Source organism: Delphinapterus leucas, chromosome 12 (genome assembly GCF_059928025.1).
Source record: "Delphinapterus leucas isolate spDelLeu-1000000601 "Yukka" chromosome 12, BTC_Dleu_Yukka2, whole genome shotgun sequence".
Classification (NCBI taxonomy): domain Eukaryota; kingdom Metazoa; phylum Chordata; class Mammalia; order Artiodactyla; family Monodontidae; genus Delphinapterus; species Delphinapterus leucas.
In genome coordinates, this window is record NC_143140.1 from 53187490 (window position 1) to 53208651 (window position 21162).

Here is a 21162-nt window from a genome sequence, read left to right on the forward strand (position 1 = left end):
CTCTTATTGGTGGGAAGAAGGCCACATGTTTAAAATCATTTAGTGTTGGAGAGAAATTCTGCCTAAAACACCAAGACTGGAAGGTCAGCTGTTGCTGTACCCAGGTGTGGGTTTACATGCAAGGAATTGGAATAACTTGGAATTTCTGTGCTAGAGACTGGCGGCTTTTGAATTCTAAGGTTTGTCATTCATATAAAATATTAGAAGACTGAGGCGAACAGAGCATTAAACCTTCTGAATTCTAGCCTTCGGGCATAGTAAATTTAAGTCTTAACAAAACCAGAAGCCCATATAATAGTCAGGAGTAAAATGGACTTTAGTCATATAGTAGTATCTGCATCAGAATCATCTTTGGAGTTATTAAAAAGTGTGCACTCCTGGTCCTTTCTCAGTGGAGGTTAATAAACACTGAGCCTCATTCTGAGTTTTAAAACAGTGAAATCTCATACCTGTGACACAGGTGATTGTGATGCACACTCCTGATGAAGAACTACTGTCCTACAGTTGTCAAGTCTATAAATTGTGATTTTCCCCACTTTTCTAATTAACCAGTCTGAAGTGGTTTGAATTCTTGGGATTGTACACTGTCTGCAAGAGTACCACACATCCACATTCATGCACACATTAGACCTTTGTGATAATTTGGAATGATTGACTTGGGGGCTCCAGGTAGGAGAGCCAGGCTTCGTGCAAGTTATCCAGTCATTGCAGTTCTGGAGGATTGAATCTTAACCGCAATAGGAAATCACTTGTGCTATTGCAAATGGCTTCCTCAATTCAGAAATACTATATACCCACAAACACAGCAATATCAATCCATGTTTATTTTTGAAGTCAGACCTTATGATTAAAATAAAGTTAAGACAGAGCTATCATTGCGGAATTTAATGCTTTTCACCCAACTTGATCCTGACCAATAAAGAGGAATAGCAGTAATGTTCAGTATTTCTATGCAGAGAGAAGTCCAAAAGTTTGTTACGTGAGATTTTGCTTTTCCTAAGGAGAGATCCTTTCTGCAGCTGCTCAGCAGTTGCATAAGAACCTGAAGGAGTGGTTCAGTTAAGAAAAGCAGTCATGAGCAGTGTAGTATGAGGTCAATGAAGACTTGACCTTGAAGTATCAAGAATGATTACACTTGCCCCTCACATAATTTTTTAAAGTCTAAGTTTTACACATTTTCTACAGATATTGAATAACCACCTTTGTCATTTCAGAATGTAGGCAGACCCTAATGAAATGGAAATAAAGACAACCTGGTTAGTTCTAATGATAATCCCAAATATTTTCACCCGGAGTAAAAATTAACTTTACTGTTGGCTTTGTATTCTGGGAATTAACCAAAGACTCTGCTTCTCAAACTGGAGCACACTTAATTCCTGGATGTGTAACAGCATGACTGGTAGTATTTGAAGCAATAATTGGCCCGTCTTGAATTATCAGTTTTGCTCTTGGATTTGGGAAAATTTTTGTTTTGGTTTTTCTACTCGTGTTAACTTGTATACAGTATTATTAAGTTAAAAACATACACAGATATTTGTATTCATTGCTGTATCCCTGGAACAATGGCGCTGAGTAGGCACCTAATTGTTGGAATAGTATGCAAGATGCTTATGCATTTTAAAGATAAAATATAAGAGTTCAAAGAAATGTTCTATTTGCCGTCTGCAACTTTGAGTAATGCTTCTAGGTTCTGCTTTACATCACATTCTCCTGGCAGCAAGCATGCCTTAGGGCAAAAAAAAGTGGATACATACTAACCTAAGGTAACATATCTAAAAGGTTACAGGAACATTTCCTAGTTGAGGTAAAACCAAGAGAGATATCAGTAACATCTCTTATCAGTGAAAAGGATGAGATCATTGATTATTGTACTGTCCCAAACTCCCAAGATATATGTGCCAAGAAGTAAAGAGATGCATTCTTGGATTCCAGAAGAAAGGAAGTTGTGGGTTTTCAATATTTATGTGCTAGCTGGTTGTTAGGTGTTATGAAGGTGCAAACAGATAGTAAGTAAAAGACTGCAAGTAGCTCCTAGTGTTTGTCTTTCAGAGAACATACATGACAGGCAGCAATCGTAGGGATTGTATGATTATGGGTCAAAATGAGTCACACAGTTCAAGAACTGTAGGGAGTAATTTTAGAGAGACTATTGAGGTCTAAAGTGACAGGGAAAGTTTTCCACAAATGACACATGGAGTGTGAATTTATGTAGATAGGTAAATGTGAATGACACTAGTTTGTTTGCTGCCTTAGGACCTGTGTCTGAGTAACAGAGATGACAGAATGTTGCCAAAAGATGTACTGTGAAGTTTATAGGTTTCTTTTTCATGTCACCTTTCTTGGGCAAACTCATCAAAGGACTTGAAAGAAGGGGGGTGAGTTGGATTCCAAATGTACTAAATCCCCTCCATTAATAAAAGATGGGAAAATGCTGGGGAAGTTTCAAGAATATTGTAAAGGGTTATCGAATCAAAAATTTCACAGTGCTGTGCAAAGCCATAACGGCACCTGCGCTAAAAGGAAAAACCAATAATTATTTAAAATTTGGATAATTCATTTATCATGGATTTTTACATTGATTTTTATTTTTTAAATGCAGCATTAAAATATTATTTATCTTTGTTGAATTTTATGCATCTCCTTAAATTTTGCACCCAAGGTAAGTGCCTCACTCACCTGACCATCGTCCTTGCTGTTTCAAAGAGGTTCTCAGGGTCCTATGGCCTCCATCCTAAAGAACATTAGGTAGAAAGACCAGGAAAAGAAACTACTTTTTCAGGTAAAGTGGGCTTCTCTGCATAAATGAAAGTGCTCACTGGACAAACAAAATGAAGCCATATTACTACCGGCCAAATAGTTAAGGTAAAGTAATTAAGGACATGAAATTACTGGAGTGTGGGCTGCTGCCACATGCCCAAGACATTAAAAAATAGGTCACTGGCTTTACTCATACCAGTCCAAGCTTATTTAAATGTGATATAATCATTAAATGAAAATGAATTATATTCCAAATTTGGTGGTATCATTAATAGATTTATTGTTGTGGAACTCTGTTTTGAAAATATGGATCTAGAGCATTCTCCACCTGTACATTTGAGAGAAAGTTAAAAAAACTTAATTGATTTTAATTTGGATGTATCTTCTGATGTAAATTTTGCTTTTAAAGTATCAGAGTGATCCATCTCTATTGATCTAAAGGCCCTTCAGACATTAGGATCTGTTACTAAAGGTATTTGTTTTAAAAGGTAAATATTGATGCTAATAAAGGTATGCATTTAATGTTTTCCATGCTATTATCAGCTGATATTATGGGATTCTATTTGAGAATAGAATAGAAATAGGAAGTGTCTCTGTGCATATGGTTTGTTTTTACATAGTGAGGCTGAGATTTCTCACCGACATTGGTGCTCAATTGATAATAAACCAAGCACACTTTGAGCCAGCCCCTGGGAGCTTGAGCACAAAAGGAGAAAAGTAAGGATTTAATACTTGATATTTCAGTTCACCACTGAAATTTAATGTGTTGCTTAATATGAAAATATCTGAGATGGTTCTGCTGGAAAGAGGTGTGAATTGGAATAATTGGCTTGTCTACTAACTGTGGGAGCTTGAAGAAAATTCACATAACCTCTGATCCTCAACTTTCTCATCTGTAAGGTGGGGGATTATAATAGTTCCTTAACATGAAAAAGGTGTTAAAAAAAGGAAACTTAAACATCAAAACTGGGCTGTTAACAGGGAACTTCTTCACAGGCCTTTGTCTACAAATCTCTCCCACCTTTCCCATTCCACCTGCCCTACACAATCAAATTATAATGAAGACGTCTACTGCTATGGACTGAAGATTTGAGTTCCCTGAAATTCAGATGTTGAAATTATAACCCCCATGGTGATGATGTTAGGAGGTAGTGCCTTTGGGAGTTGACGAATGGGATAATTGCCCTTGTAAAAAGAGGGCCTTGAAAGCTCCCTGCCCCTTCTGCCATGTGAAGTTACAGTGAGAAGACAGCCAAGGGAGCCAGTTCTCACCAGACAAGAATATGCTGCTGTCATAACCTTGGACTTCCCAGCCTCCAGAACTGTGAGAAATAAATTTCTATTGTTCATAAGCCACCCAGTCTACGGTATTTTGTTAGAGCAGTCTGAGTAGACTCAGACAAATACTCCTTCATCTTCCTTCTGCCAGTATTTCATCAAAAAATCGAATTCTGGAAAAGAACAAAAGATATATTTGCAGCGGAGATAGCACCTCCTTTAGCTCCAGTTGTTGCCCTGCATTTTCATCTGTAGCAGCAAAAGTGCCTCAAGAGAGAACAGCTCTGACGGTGTCCCAGCTCCTTAGCCCCGTGTTTGTGACCCGCTGTGGATACTGTTAAACCGCATTGCAGTTCAACTTCTCCCTGTGCCCAGTCTTGCTTCCTTCACTCCCTCACAGGTGGTGTTCCTGAGAGCTCTTCCCAGTCTGCAGGCACGTCTCTGTTTCCTGGGGGAACCCAACCTAAAATGTCTTACAATAATTTTTACAATAAATGTCTTACAGTAATAATTTAAATTAAAGCAGCACGGTGACCCAATGGCAGAACAATGATAGATCAGAACATATGAGGGCAGAGTTTGGTGGGATGGACCTTGAGTCAGTGCCCTTGGCTGCCCACAGACCCTAAGTGGTGCTCGGGAGTGATTCTGGGTCAGGGTTAAAGTGTGGGAGCGTTTTTGGCTGTCACAATATATCAGGGTGGCTAGAAGCCAGAGATACTAGACATTTTCTGGTGGGAGGACACAACAAGAAAAACTATTTTGTTTCTTTTTCACAACAAGAAAAACTATTCTGAATCTTGCACAAATTTCTCACCTTCCTCTGGACATTCATGGCTGTGAAAAACCTGTCTACCTTAGAGTTGAACTAATTCCAGTTGTGTGTGAACTCAAAGTTTATTTTGCATAATTTTAAGAACTTCAGAATATTGTTACCATGCAAATTAAGAAAAAATTGTATTTTGTTTCCAGAAATTTATAAAAAAAAATTTCAACATCAAAAAAATAACATTGCAGGTAACAACTCCTCATATTCAACATGAATTACCAAGGCGATGTATATATTGCATTCATTAGAGTTGTTGCCTCTATGGTGATTCTGCTTGTAGGTGAAATGACTGGCCTACTCTATGACATCTTATACTGCAGGAATACTTGAGTATTTCATATGTAAATACACGTTATTTTTTATTTGTAACTTTCTTTGTATTTCTTTATAATCGGTATTATATTGATTTATTTTTCAAATTTCATATGTAGTTAGGTCATGTTATTTATGGATTTTATGTTAGGAAAGTAAAGGAATTACAATGAAAAAATCACAATAATATACTTTACACTCACTAGAATGTCTAAAATTTAAAAAAAAACGAACAGTCTGGGGCTTCCCTGGTGGCGCAGTGGTTGAGAGTCCGCCTGCCAATGCAGGGGACACGGGTTCGTGCCCCGGTCCGGGAAGATCCCACATGCCGCGGAGCGGCTGGGCCCGTGAGCCATGGCCGCTGAGCCTGCGCGTCAGGAGCCTGTGCTCCGCAACGGGAGAGGCCACATCAGTGAGAGGCCCGCATACCGCAAACAACAACAACAACAACAAAAAACACAAAAAAACCCGAACAATCTGAATGTTGGTGCAGATGTGCAGCAGCTGCAATTTGTTCACACTGATGCTGGGGTGAAAAATGGCACGAGCGCTTTAGAAAACTGGATGTTTCTTACAAAGTAAACAGTACATCTATTCTACAACCCAGTAATTTTATCGCTAGGTATTTGTACAAGAGATGTAAAATGTATGTCCAAAAAGTGTTGTACAAGAATATACGTAGCAACTTTATTCATAATTGTCCTAAAATGGAAACAACCTAAATATCTCTTGATAGGTAAATGAACAAATTGTGTTATATTTATGCAATATAATTCTACTCAGCAATAAAAAGGAACAAACTACTGGTACACATTCAAACATGGATGACTATCAACAATTTTCTGTTTAGCAAAAGATAATTGATGCGCTTTATGTAAAGTTTTAGGACAGGGAAATCTAATCAGTGTTGATTAAGAAAATCAAAACAATGGTTTCCTCTGAGTTATGGGAGATTAACTGGAAAAGATCACATGAGAACTTCCTGGGTTGAGGGAAATGTATATATTTTACAAAATTCATCAACTACGCACTTAACATTCATGAATTTTATAGGATGTAAATCACACCTCAATTTAAACAAAAAGTGTTATGAAAGAAAGAGGGAAAACCCCCAAAGATGTGGGGATGTGATAGGGCTGAGAACTATTTTTCTAGGACGTTAAGTTCCACCAAGCTCTATAAAGGATGAAGAAGTAATAATAGAATCGGACAAGAAGAAACCTGGGACGGGGGATAAGAGGCTCCTGAGTAGGAGGAACTTGAGACCTCAGGCAAAGCAGGTCCACGGTCACCAGCAGTAGCTGCCAGTTTCATGCAACACACACCTGTGCCAGAGGCCGCGGTGGAAGGAGAGACGTTTCCCTGGAGGTCTGCAAAGCTTGAGAAGACAGAACATAGGCCAGTCTAGACGAGACTCCCCCCACCAGTATGCAGACCCTTTTGAGAAGGAGAAGTAGGAGGAAAGATAAGTTAGGAGGAGTGAAACAGCTTGACAGGGAGTTTAAAGTGTCTTAATTAAATTTACCTCAAGTCCATGTTCAACGCTGGAGGAGACATATAATCTTAATCTATCGTTTTATTATTTATTTATTTTGTTAGTGGGAAGGAGGATTTGTGAATAAGATGAATTGGTATAGAAAATAGAAAATGTATACTTTTTCACACAGGGCTTAGTCATGGAGTATAAATCATTAATTTTGTTTAGGAGAATTAAATTGAGATAATATAATTAGAGCCTTGTCTTGAATTTGACTCAGTGCCAGGAGGCAGCTTCAAGGTAGCAAATAGCTTAGTTAATAAATAAGCACAGAGTATAATCTATTGAAAATCCCTGTGGGTATGAAAATCATGCAGGTTCTGCAGTTATGCTTCAAGAATGTTAGGTTCTAGCTATATCAGAAAGACAGTACTGCTTGTATTGTAGCAAGTGAGATGAGTTTCTTTAATTATTCATAATTTTTATGATGAAAAAATAAGCAAAGATAAGCACATGCCCAAGCATGGTTGTGAATGGGGAAGTCAGTTTTATTCTGTATTACCACCTGATACAATACATTATTACCATTTCAGAAAAAACTCTTTGTTCATAATAGAGTCCTTTTTGTTAAGCACAGAGTGTATTCCTGAGACTGCCTGTTCACTCTGTAAATGATGTTAAATACCTCTTTTGATCTTGAAGAGGACTGTATCGCCATCTATCAACCAAAATGAGTAAATTATCTTGAAAATGCTGGGTTCGCAAGTGTCATCTAGTGGTTAAGGAATCTATTGCGTTTTTAACCACCAGTATTTTTGGACAACAGTGGCTGGCTCCAGGGACAAAGAGGGCAAAAACCAAAACTTATCAAACAAAAAATAGGAGACCATCCCCGTCATGACCAATTATCCAAGTTTTGCATCCCCTCCACGCAATGTCTGCCTTCGTTTACTCTTCGGTATCTTCAACTAGTCGTGGGTTTTTAAGTCACTTGTCCAGAGAGTTTACAGATATTTGAAAGATGGGCTGAAAGGAGTTATGCCACCATCCCGGAACAAGAACTTGAGTGATAGGGTTTTTTGTTTTGTTTTGTTTTGTTTTGCGGTACGCGGGCCTCTCACTGTTGTGGCCTCTCCCGTTGCGGAGCACAGGCTCCGGACGCGCAGGCTCGGTGGCCATGGCTCACGGGCCCAGCCGCTCCGCGGCATGTGGGATCTTCCCGGACGGGGACACGAACCCATGTCCCCTGCATCGGCAGGCGGACTCTCAACCACTGCGCCACCAGGGAAGCCCCGAGTGATAGGGTTTTGATTCTAGAATCTTATGGAGCTTTGGATGACCATGTTGGGCTTTATCCTCTAGATTGGATTGCTCTCAGAGAAAATTCTGACTCCCAGATAAGATTCTCTCTCTTCTAGTATGAGTAAGATTTTTATACAGAAAAATAGGCACCTGTAGTTGTTCCTTGGAATGTGGCCTGTCTTAGGTTCCCTGCCTAAAATTTCCTGCATCCCTGTTTTTCCCAGGAAACAATTGAACTGCATTTAAACCTTAAATCAACGCCCACTTAGAAAAAATACAGAGAGAAGAGATTTCTTTTTTCCAAGTCTCAATCACACCCATTGACATAAGAGAAATAGAGAATGACATCAGCACCTTGGTGGCATAAGATATTCCTTTACTCTTCTCCTTTGATCTATAACTAATTGGACATCCATAACCAAACAAAAGTGACTCTGCACAGCACACCAGGACACCTGAGAAACATCTATCTTGTGCATCTGAAAGTGAGTGGGTTGGACCTCGAAGGAGACTGTGGAGCCGAGGGTGTCACGGCTGCTATAGAGGCAAAGGTGGCAGTGGTGGCCTCTCTAGCCAAGGAGGTGGAAAGGTGTTTAGTGAAAATCTGCCTGGCTCCCCTGGGTGCAGCTGGAGAGGCCTGTTGCTCTCCAGCAGCACCTGTATCTGTGAAGAGACCTCAGTGACCCGGAGGAGGGAAAGGAAAGGGCAGAAGGCAGACAAAGAGAATAACGGATCACATTTCCTGCTGTCCACCCCATGATTTCAGCAAGAGGACAACCCACAGTCCCCTGGGACTCCCTATGGGCTCTAGACACAGCCAAAGCCCCAGTGCTATGCATATATCTCTCCCACGCTGCCACCACCTTCTTTTCATGCCATATTTTTTAGGGTCACTCCCAACTTTAGTTGCAAGTCAGCTCCACTAAAAGAAACCAAAAATTTGTGCTAAGAGCCAGCTTCTGGAAAACAAAGATTTCTAATTGTCAATCTGTTGAACTGTTGAATCAAGGTAAACAAAGCCTTCCCTAAATAAGAAAGGTGTTTGCCATTTCAAATGAGATGGTAAAGGTGCATTTTAACATTATCACACACTATGAAATTGCCCAGTAATACGGCATCACAAGAAGAAAACAATTCTTCAGCAAAGCAATCGGAAGACACAGAATGCTGCAATCTAACTGATAAAGAATTCAGATGGCTGTTTTGAAGAAATTCAACGAGGTACAAGATAACTCAGAAAGGCAATTTAATGAACTCAAGAATAAAATTAACTCTATGGAAGCTGTTTCCCCAGCAGGATGCAAACTTTGATGTCTCCACTCATTAAAAGAAATTAAAAGTTGCAGTTTTATATTTACATATGGGCCTGCATAGCAGCATAGCTTAGTGGTCAGTCAATAATAAGTCAGAGTCTGTGCTTAAATAATTTAAGCTAGTAAGTTTTCCACCTTTTCACCCTTATAAGACTGGAAATGAATTAGAAAGTTCACCAACCATAAGATTCAGTTTACTTGCCTTAATTTATTCACTTTAGTTGGAATCTCATAATTATTCTCTTCTATTAACATACTTTGTCTTCTAGAAATGGCTTATTTTTTAACATTTAGAAATCGTGGAAAAAGGCAGTCTGAATAATTATAAGGTCAAGTGTCTGTCACATTAAACTCTTATTTTCTTAGCAGTAATGAGTTCGGTAAAAAGGGATTGAAGCCTTCCTTGGATTAAGTTTTTATTTAATGAAAGGTGACAATAGGAAAGATGAAACTATGAACTCCAAAGCTACTAAGAGTTGTTCTAAGTGAGAAATACAATGTGGCCTTGCCTGGTGCAGTGGCTATGGGACAGGAGTGAGGGGAAGTGTGTTAGGAAGAGCTTGAGTTATGTTCCAAACCAGATAGTGTGTAGTGGTTGGTGGAGTCTAACAGATAAGAAACTGGTCTATAACCCTATTGTCTGTGTTACTGTGTCCTATGTTTGTTTCTTAGCTCATCACCCTGTAAGAAAAAGTGAGGTACCAAACCCCACGGAGAAGTAATGAATATTTGGCTTGGGGTGGAGAAGAGATTAAAGTGGGTTGTAGGAAGTTTTGTCCTGTTAGTGCTACCTCCTCACCCAGGTGCTGTCCATGTGCTTGTCCCACGAGGTATCATTGGACACTGGAAACATCACTTGACCATGGAGCAAAATGAAAGATTTGACAGAATTTTCCAAAGGAAGATGAAAGATTTTCCCTTGAAGTTCATCTAGGATATAAACGAGGAGTAGAATCAATGTGAAAGAATCATATAAAAAAATCTGCTAACCAGGGAGCATATTTTAATACACATATTAATTTGTGCTGTTCATACAAATGTTAATTATACAATTTTATTACAAAACAAAGTGACTAAACTGTGCTTAGATTAGTTGTCATGAGTTTGATGAACACATTGATATTTTGAAAATTAAAATGATTTGAGAGATAGTTTGCATTTGTAACCTATATGATAAAAGGATAGACAAAAAGCATGCAACATGAATTGTAAATGTATGGAGAGAGTTTTCTGTAGCGTGTATATTTTCTTTATATGCAATTAAATTTAGGATCAATCAAACATTAAAAATCCTTTTATTCTTTTATTTAAACCTTAAGTCTTTGGTTTAAAATCATTGTGAATGTCAAAATAGAGAAATCTCATGTAAACACAATGCATCTATCAATAATTTACCAGATCACAAAGTCTGAAGGGCAATCAAAGGTTCAAAAATGGAGTAATTATTTAATGGTTCAATTATTTAACTATTTGTTTGAAAATAGTAGTTGTGTAACCAAAAGTGGGGTCTGGCTGCTCGCCGCTCAAAAGCCAATAAAGAGGCAAGGTTGGTGGAAAGGAAATTTCCGAGGCCTGCAACCGGGGTGGGGGGAATGTCTGTGCCAGGCCAACTGCCCCCCACTGACAATCAGGGGGCAAGACCTTTCTTTTATAGACGGCGCGAGGTGGCTACATGCAGAAACAGCACAGTCAGCTCTGACGTCATCTTGAAATCGGTCATCGGTGGTCTGACCAGTGTCATCTTGATTGTTTTAAGTACAGTTAATCTTCAGTTCCAAGGTCGGTTTGTTTCCATTTCTTTGAGGCCAATTCTCGGAACTGTGGCAGCTTGTGTCATGGCTACAGCCTGGTCATCATGTAGTTAACTTCTTCCACCTGGTAGGAGTTTCAGTATCTATAAGACAGCTCAGAGGACATGGCTCAGAATATTATCTACAGCCCTTGAGGGGGAACTAAGGGGCCTTGACTTTGCTTAATGACTACATTATTATGTGGTCTCATTTGACTGTTTTCCTTTGTTTCTGCATTTTCTCACTTCTCTGATTAAACTTACCAGAGAAGTAAGAAACTTAAAGTTTTTCCACAGACAAAAGGCAGATGGAGGACACGAGCAAGGACCTTAGGGTACTGCTCCGTTTCAGCTGTACCTATAACTGTACCCAAAGCATATTACTCACTAAACTAATTCCACCACGTGGAATTTAATTTTCACATTTCATATTTGAATATTTAAGATAAGTTATTTTGGTAACTAGAAAAATATAGGTGAATCTGTTTATAATTCCCAAATAGAGAAAAACTCGTGAAGCATAAAAGCAGTGGAAGAAACTTAAAAGAAAAAATTTAGGAAATTTACAATCATAAACAGTTCAAGTGCCACTGTCCTTAATAGTCAACAAATGGAAACAGCTCAATGTCCACGTACAGTGAAAAAAAAAATTATGGCATTTCAAATAAGGAAACACAATTAGGATGCATGCATTACGACTACATGGAAAATATACATGAACCTCAGAAACGTAATATTCAGTGAGAAAAACCGGGCACTTGTTGAATGATTTGCTATGTAAGATTTAAAAAACAGCAAAGTTACTCTATGGGTTAGAAGCAGAGTTGTTACCTCTGGACAGGTAAATGAAGGAATTCCTGGGGTGTTGGTAACATTCTTTTCTTGAGTCTTAGTGCTGGTTCCCTAGGTGTTGTTACTGAAAATTTTCATTGGGACGTGCATGTAGAATTTGTGAATTTTTCTGTATGTATGTCATAATTAATAAAAATTGTGAAATAATTCCTGAACATGCAAACATTTTGTGAGACCAGACAACCAAAATCTTGCCATTTATAGAAAATGCAAAACATTTAGTCATAATTAGCAAAAGTTTAAAAATGCAGAATGCTCAATGTTAGAAAGACTAGGATGAAAAAAACATTCTCATATATTTTTGTGGAAATGGAAATCATTTCCAATCTTCTTTATAGCAATATTGATACAGGATCAATAGTCTTAAAAATCGTTACATCCTATTATCCTGTAATTTCATTTCTAGGAAGCTTCTCAACTCCTTTCAATTAACTCAGTTTTCTGTAATTTAAATTTTACATTCACTCCAGTTTTTTTAAACTAACATTTTTTTTCCATGTCCATATAATTGGATTATTTTTTTACACAGTTAAAACATCTATTTACATATCTGTGGGAATATGAATCTGAGATTTTCTCTCATTTTAAAAATGATTTCCCTGGCATTTGGTCAAGCACGTTGTTGCAAATAAGAATAATCTACTTCTGACCAGTTTATGCATAATATGATTATGATTGATATGATTCAATAAATCAGAAGAAATTGTCTTACCTTCCTGAAGAAATAGAACCAAAGGGTATGAAGCCATTAGGGATTCATATATTTCTTCAATTTTTTTCTCTCTCTCTCGTCTTGGATTTTCGTGTTCTCTCATTTCTGTGTTCTTTATGTGAAGAAGACATTCTTTTTTGTGTCTCTGAAGACTAGCTGTGCTTCAGCATGATTGTAGTCAGACACTAAGTCCAAATGAAATTAGTTCAAATAACAAAGAGAGATAGGCTGGTGTTGTTGAATTCACATGAAAACTCCAGGGAGAGAAACTGAATGGTATAGGTTAGGTCATCTAGCTTCTGTGAGCAGTCAACTTACAGTCAAGGGAAAATGGTCACGGAGTATAAGCACGGCACATAGAAACTTGTAGCATCCTTGAAAGGAGGAGATAGACATGAAAATAAAATTTATTAAACTTGCTATAGCTTGAATTATCCCTAAAGGGCATGTTAATGTCTTAACCCCCATTACTTCAAAATGTAACATTTTTTTGGAAATAGGGTCATTGTACATATAATTAATTATATTCAGACACTGGAGTGGTGTGTGTCCTTAATCTAATAAAACTGGTGTCCTTATAAGAAGAAGAAAGATACGGAGTGAAATGGCCATGTGATGACAGAGGCTGAGTTTGAGTGATGTAAGCCAAGGAATGGCAAAGATTTTCAGCAAACACCATAATCTAGAAACTACAAGGAAGGATTCTCACCTACAGTCTTCAGAGGGAGTATGGCAGTGTTTAATTTGACTCAACATGGGAAGTGCTTCTTCATTTCCAACTGACAACCCTCTAGGGAATATTTTGGCAGACTGGTCAACCTATAATTATAAACCTATAAATAAGGAAAAAATAATTTAACACTGTGGTCACAATATTCTTTAGACTCTGGAGAAAATTTGTTGAGATGAAACTCTTTGGAAATTCCAAAACTGGCCCTTTTCCCATGTGCAGTTATAGAAAGTTGGCTTGGTAAAATACTTTTTTCAGAACACTAACCCTGAGAGAACAAAAATATTCTTAGGAGAAAACTTGAAGTTAACTCTTATCATGTCCTTGAAGTAAAAACACAGCCCACTTTGCCTGGGACTTCAGCCTTGGGTTAATTAGTAGAACTTCAAGCCAAGGGAGGAAAAAAGGGAAGAAAAAGAAGCCTTTTAAAAGCAAATGTGTAAATTTGATTATTTTGACTGTTATTTGTAAACTGGTAAGTTTAATTGCAATGGCTGATTCATGAACTATAAAAAGATGAAACAAAGATATCTCTGTTTGTTTGGATGTATGTATGTCTCAGTATGTGTCTTTGTCTTTGGATAATATTGCTGAGGTTAATTTGAAAATGAGCTTTATTTAATTGGCTTAAAGAAAGGTAAGTGCTTACAAATGAAACAAATCTAAATTTACCTACTTTTATCTTCTTGCAAGAGGGAAACTAAAGATGTTTGTGTTTATTAGACACATGTCTTGTGCCACTTTGAGAAAAGAAATTGTGCTTTGGGAAAATGCATGTTTTTAGAGGTTATAGAATATGTTCTTAAATTTGCAAATCAGAGAATGCCAATATGACAAACAATTCACAATTGCTTTCTTCTTAGTTCTCACTAGAGAACAAGGTTTTTTTTTTTTTTAAGGGTTAAAAATTATAATATGTAATTAAAACTACTAAAATGATATAGGAAACATTTCAATGTGTAATGCAAGTAGGAGATACATTGCCAGCGAGAGAAGATATAAAGACTGGAAATATTTTTGTTGAGGAAAATAATGATGCCAATAATTTTGTCCTACAGTTGGCTGTTTCTGGATGGAAAAAATAAGGGACAAATTAATATGAATCCAGAAAGTGATAAAAGGGTTGTGAAAAAGGCACTTTGAGAAAAGAATTTTGTACATCATTAAGACTGAGCTCCTCATTGTCAGACTTCTGCCATTCTGGTGACCTTATAGCATGGAAACGGTCTACTCCTAAATCAGGAAATTTAAAATGAATAAGCAATAGCTGTATATTTTTTAAAATCAGGGCTATGGGAAGTCCAAGATGGCCCCTTGACTTTTCCTGGCTCCCTGACAAACCTCATTTTCTATTCGGTGGGTTAAAGTTTTCCCTGGCTGCAGGGCTGATACCCTCACAATGAAAAGGAAAAGGTTAGAAAATGTGTTTCCCACTTGGAGTGTACTTTCTACAATCTCCAGTGATCAAGACATCCACTTCACTGGACAAATCATACAAGCCTTAACAAAAACTTCATGAACTTCTTGAAATTATCACTGTCACTATCATCCTCAATCATCAGCCAAGGTCAATGAAACTAACGGAAAAACTGGGCTCAAACAGAACAAAGATTAATTATATGGGATTAAATGAGCTACTAAATATGACTAATTTTTATGACTTGTCTGACACACTACTGGCTTCTAATCTTTGTTTTCAGATATAAAAAAGCACTTTTCCTCAAGCTACTCATGATTTACAACAATTTGGTAATTTACACTTGTGGTTAAAATTAAAATATTTTTCCTTTCTTGCTGCCTGGTTCCTCCAGAAATTGGAGACTCTTGGGTTCAGAGCAACCTTATCAGGTGAATGGAAAAAACTGTCTCTTGGCATGTGCAGAAATCTAGATATTCTGGTGACCTGGAAAAGAGACAAATTTGACCAATGTATATATATCACAGGCAGGATCTGAAGGCAGGCCATTGGCATGGCTTTCCTGGCCTTGAAAGGCCTTTTAAAAGTTCAATCTGAGATTCCTAATGAAAAGTTCCAGTGCAGCCAATTTAAAAGAGCCTATATGAGCAATTACATTTATATGAATAATCAGGCCATGTTTATTGAAACCAGACTCATTTTGAACAAATCAGCCTTAATTTAGCTGGATTTAGTAAAAATGAGGATAATCCAGAGAGAAAAATTATGTTTCAATAATATACGTTTGTGGATATTGAAGTTTTGTATTTACTGAGGCTTTGCATTTATTATCTAAGTCCAAGATGTCTCCTTGTTGCTATGTTACATTATTATAAAGTTTAATTGAATTAGTAAAAGAATATTCTAAGCTTGTTTCTAAAGCAGATCACAGTAATCTATCTTTGGTTGAAGATCAGATGCCCTGTGACCTACATCTATCTAAGAGGATATGCATACTGGAAAAGACATCATTTAAAGGACTGTCTCCAAACTAAATAAAAGGACTCTTATCAGGTACTCTTAACTAGCACATGTACAACAGAACTGAAGGGAATTGACTCCTGAATTTGTATTTCCATTTAAGAAGGGCCTCTGCATTGGACTGTCTATAGAAAAGACTGCTGACCCCAAATGACACTCACACCAGGATGAGAAGAAGACAATAGCAGTGGAAGACAGCTGACATAAAAATCTGGACCAGACCTGTAAGAACCATCCAACTAATTCAATTGTACTGTTACCAAGTGTTTGTCTTCCTATCAAAATGGAAATTTATTGTTTTACTTCTAACCATACTTTTGACCCCAATGTTCAGGATGAAAAGAAAATCCTCTAGTGAAGTTGTCACAGAGTATAACTATCCATGACATGTATCACTGCTTGTTTTAAGTGTATTGTTAAAAGCACATGTACAATGCTTGTGTGGCAATTAAGTACAAGTGATAAAATGTATAGCCCACACAGCATTTCCGCATTAGCATACCTCTGAGCCAGTTCATGATATCTGATTCCCCCCCAATGTGGAGAACTAGGTAAACTAGTTTCTGGAGAGTTTTTTTTTTTTATCATAAATGGGTGTTTTTGAATTTTGTCAGAAACTTTTTCTGCATCTATTGAGATGATCATATGGTTTTTATCCTTCAATCTGTTGATGTGGTGTATCACACAGATTGATTTGTGTTTTGTACGGATGCCAAAATTAAGTAAGCAGGACTACTGTGTACCTGAAGTTCTCTAGTATTTGACTCCTTTGCTTTTTCTGGAGTAAACAGATAATCTTAATGCCAACTAAATCTTACCCAATTTATTTTTCCAAATTGAGCTAGCTGTTTACACCCTGGAACACTACTCATTGGCCAAGACAAACTCTGCAGGGAATATTTCTTTCTCAAACACAAGTGGATCACTATCATCCTTAAAGTTATATCAGAAGTGGATTTTGCTTCCTCAGTTTATCTGTAACAGTGAGTAGAAAAAGGGTAGATTTAGAGCCTTTTCAAGTCTCACCCTCTCTTCAGCATACAAATGTACTTATTTTTTTCTCCTCAATTTTCTGTTTTTCCTTCTCTTCTTTCAGACTTCAGTGAATGAATAAGAGGGAGACATTAGATGTCCTATCCCTTTATCCAAGCACTTTCTTCTATATTCATCAAGGAGATACAAACAATATATGATTTGCCAATACTGAGATCCTATATGAATCTACACTCTTTTTCTCTTGTTTCTGTAACAAAAAGCTCTCTAATTTTCTCTCTTCTGAGACAGTGCAAGAGAGACTAAGCTTACAAATAGCAAAAAAGAGTGATGCTCAGAATGTTTCTGTGGAATGCCTGGCACTCTTTCCTCTCTTCTCAGCATTCTGAGTTTCTGAAATTGGTGTTTTTTAGGGCATGTTTGGGGTGGCTTTGTGGGGCATCAGGAGGTATGTGACAGTGACTCACACTGTCATCCTTGGCTTTCACTTCAAGTTTGATTGTTTGTAAAGGGATTAATTGTTTCTTGACATGCAATTTAGACAAAACCATATGTGCAGCTTTTTAACAAATTCATTTTCTTGGTGTTCACAGAAATTTTTTAAAGTGCATAATGAAAATATATGCTTATTCTAAATCTAACGTTATTGGAACTTCTGGGATCCCTCACCTATTTCACATTCAACATTTCTCAGGCATGGCTAATAAAGAAATGCTTGCCTGGTCCAATTTTAAACTTTTAAAAAATTATTTATTTATTTACTTATTTATTTGGGCTGTGTTGGGTCTTCATTATTGCGTGGAGGCTTTCTCTAGTTGTGGTGAGTGGGGGCTACTCTTCGTTGTGGTGCGCGGGCTTCTCATTACGGTGGCTTCTCTTATTGTGGAGCATGGGCTCTAGGTGCGTGGGCTTCAGTAGTTGTGGCACGTGGGCTCCGTAGTTGTGCCACACAGGCTTAGCTACTCTGCAACATGCAGGATCTTCCCCACAGGGATTGAACCCATGTCCCCAGCATTGGCAGGTGGATTCTTAACCACTGAGCCACCAGGGAAGTCCCTGGTCCAATTTTTGAACAGGTGTATCTTTAGACAGTTTGCTTCTGATTTTTGGCTTTCATTTTTAGATTTATTTCAGAATTCTGATAAAAAACTCCTTTTGGAAAACATGACGATTACCATAAAACATCTTGCAACTATATGAGGGAACATTTCCAAAGGAAATGCAATTAGTATTTCTCATGCAAAACATTTCCCACAATTCATTTCAAACAGTGTATCAGATCTCAAAGCCTCAGAAGCTTCTTTCACAGATAGCAGATTATTTATGTTCCAGAAAAAAAAAAAGAAATAAAAATTGTATTAATTAAAGAATTTTCTATTTCTGGAACAATGAAAAAAATGTAAGAATAAAAATATAGGGCTTCCCTGGTGGCGCAGTGGTTGAGAGTCCACCTGCCAATGCAGGGGACACGGGTTCGTGCCCCGGTCTGGGAAGATCCTACATGCCACGGAGCGGCTGGGCCCGTGAGCCATGGCCGCTGGGCCTGCGCGTCCAGAGCCTGTGCTCCGCAACGGGAGAGGCCACGACAGTGAGAGGCCTGTGTACCACAAAAAACAACAACAACAACAACAAAAAAGGATAAAAATATAAAGTATTGGGCTTCCCTGGTGGCGCAGTGGTTGAGAGCCCGCCTGCCGATGCAGCGGACACGGGTTCGTGCCCCGGTCCGGGAAGATCCCACATGCCGCAGAGCGGCTGGGCCCGTGAGCCATGGCCGCTGAGGCTGCACGTCCGGAAGGGGCCACAACAGTGAGAGGCCCGCGTAAAAAAATAAAAAAAATAAAGTATTAAGAAAATATGATAAAGTGATTAAAAGCATGGACTCTGGCTAAATTGGCATCACTCTTGCAGCTGGGCCACCTCGAATAGTTTGCCGAACCTCTTGTGCCTTAATTTTCTCATCTGTATGTTTGGAATCATGATTATAACTCATTCATGGGGTTTTAGGAAAAGATGTTTAACCTCTTAGTATCTTAGTTTCTTAATCCTTGAAGTAGTTGTAATAACAATACCTTTAGCAACTTTGGGTTGCTGTGAAGAGTAAATGATTTAATATAGAGAAGGTGGTTTGTATGCTAAATGAGTTGATACACATGGGACATTTTGCACATACTGAACACTCAGGAAGTGTTAGTCATTATTATGAAATACTCAGAACTTTGAAATAATTGTATCTGTTTTTACTTGTAGGTGAATAATTATGGACAACACAGACACATATTTATTGAACTTTAAAGGCTGTTATTTTCAACGTTCTTTACTTGATGTTGACCTTATAGAACATTTAGATGATTTTGAAATTAGAGATGATGATGTGTTTATAATTACATATCCAAAATCTGGTAAGTTTGAGGAGTGGCCACCTGTTTTAGCCTTCACCGTGGTTTGGTAATTCATGTGGACAAATGTGCCTTTTTCCAGACATTGACAGTAACCCATCTACATTTACAGAACTGTTTAGGATCACAAAAAGTTAAATAAATCTCAAATCTCTATGCATTTGTAATGCATATATTGTCATTTCTGATGGACTATATGAAGAAACCAAATATTGAACCAAGAGGAGGTACTTGGTAAATACTGACCTGTTGGCTTGGTCTGAGAATGGAAGAAAATATATTTAAAAACCTAGGAAGATTTTTGTTACCATCATATCTCAGTCAGAACTAATTCCTAGTATTCTTTTCAATTACTCTAATTGTTTTTTATTTCCTTAGAATAATGCAATAATTTTAAACTAAAATTAATTGCTCTTAATCTTAAATTCCAAAAAAAAAAAAAAAAAGACAAAAACCCAACCTTATTTTTTGTATTGCACTTTTCAGAACATAGGATGATAGGATGACTGGCGCCACTGAAGCAATGTTGTACAGAGTATTTAATGTGGTTCAAAGATATACTGGAGTCTAAGGCAATAAAAAAAAGTATTCCTGGTTTTCATGAAAATGCTCCAGTCCCTCCCTTTTAATCTACTTTGAAAATCATGACCTTGTTTACTTTCCCCAAATTAGTAACACGTTGCTTTACCCCTGAATTCTTCCACTCTCAGAACTTATGAGCACATCTGATTGAGCTTTTTTTTTCCTGCATTAGGTGTTAGTGGTATCTCAGTTTGCTTAGTTTTAGGTCAAGCACAGCAGTCCATAAAAGAGTCTTTTCTTTCCCATTAATCCTAGTCTAGTGTTTGGGACACAACACACCAGTCCCCAGTGCAGCTTGCTGGATTCTTGCTCATCTTGGAGGGGAGATTAGTGAGTCTCCCCAGGATTCACTATAAATTGCATCAAATCTATCACATAGGTACATCAGTTGCATAGTGACATTGTGAGACTTTTGGCATCTCACATCCTTTTAGAACATTGATGATATATTCATGGACAAAAATGCAAAAATCCTAAACCCAATATAAGCAAAACACATTTAGCAATGTTAAATCATAAATACACTATGACAAAAGTGGGTTTCTTTCAAGAGTCAAGATTGGTTTAAAAAATTATTAATGTAGTTCACCCACATTACTGAAGTATAAGAGAAAGCCTGAATTATCATCTCAATAAAGCATTCAAAAAATTCAGCAGTCATTCATAATGAAAACCATTAGCAAACTAAGGAGAAAAGGAAACTTCTTCAACTTGATAGAGTTTACCAAAATTTCCACAATATCGTGTGCAACAATGATACAAATAAATATTACATTTAAAATCAGGAACAAGAAAAGAATGCCTGCTGTCACTACTGTTATTCAATATTGTGTGGGAAGACTTATGCTACACAATAAGTAAACAAAAAAAGTAAAAGAGGACTTGAGTTCTTAACTTTTTTTTTTTTTTTTTTTTTTGCGGTACGCGGGCCTCTCACTGTTGTGGCCTCTCCCGTTGCGGAGCACAGGCTCCGGACGCGCAGGCTCAGCGGCCATGGCTCACAGGCCCAGCCGCTCCGCGGCACGTGGGATCTTCCCAGACCGGGGCACGAACCTGTGTCCCTGCCTCGGCAGGCGGACTCTCAACCACTGCGCAACCAGGGAAGCCCTTAACTTGTCTTCTAAAAGATAACACTCTAAGAAAGGAGACTAAGGGAAAGAAAAACAAAGGTAGCCAGAGAAAATTGTGGAAACAGACTTTACTTGAAGTACAGGAAAGAGAGGAGCTGAAAGATTAATCTGAATCACTGCTATCATGGAGTCAGAACCATCACAGCTCTTCAGAGTGAAAAAGAAACTGAGTCCTTGATTTTATCTTCATTAATTTTAATGTAAATGCAGACAAACAAAAAATTGGGCAAATTATTGGCATCCTTAGAGTGATTAAAAGAAATAAAAGTT

At 37.7% G+C, this 21162-nt stretch overlaps 1 protein-coding gene across 1 annotated transcript in view; it reads left to right on the forward strand.

Annotated features, from left to right (window-relative positions):
* The first annotated feature begins 117 nt into the window (after positions 1–117).
* The window catches only part of LOC111164916 (amine sulfotransferase-like), a 29432-nt gene continuing 8387 nt past the window's right edge, over positions 118–21162 (forward strand). The window contains exon 1 of the mRNA XM_022554980.2: positions 118–19183. Coding sequence (XP_022410688.1) covers positions 19042–19183 — 142 coding nt within the window. The 5' untranslated portion in view covers positions 118–19041. The remainder of the gene's footprint in view (positions 19184–21162) is intronic.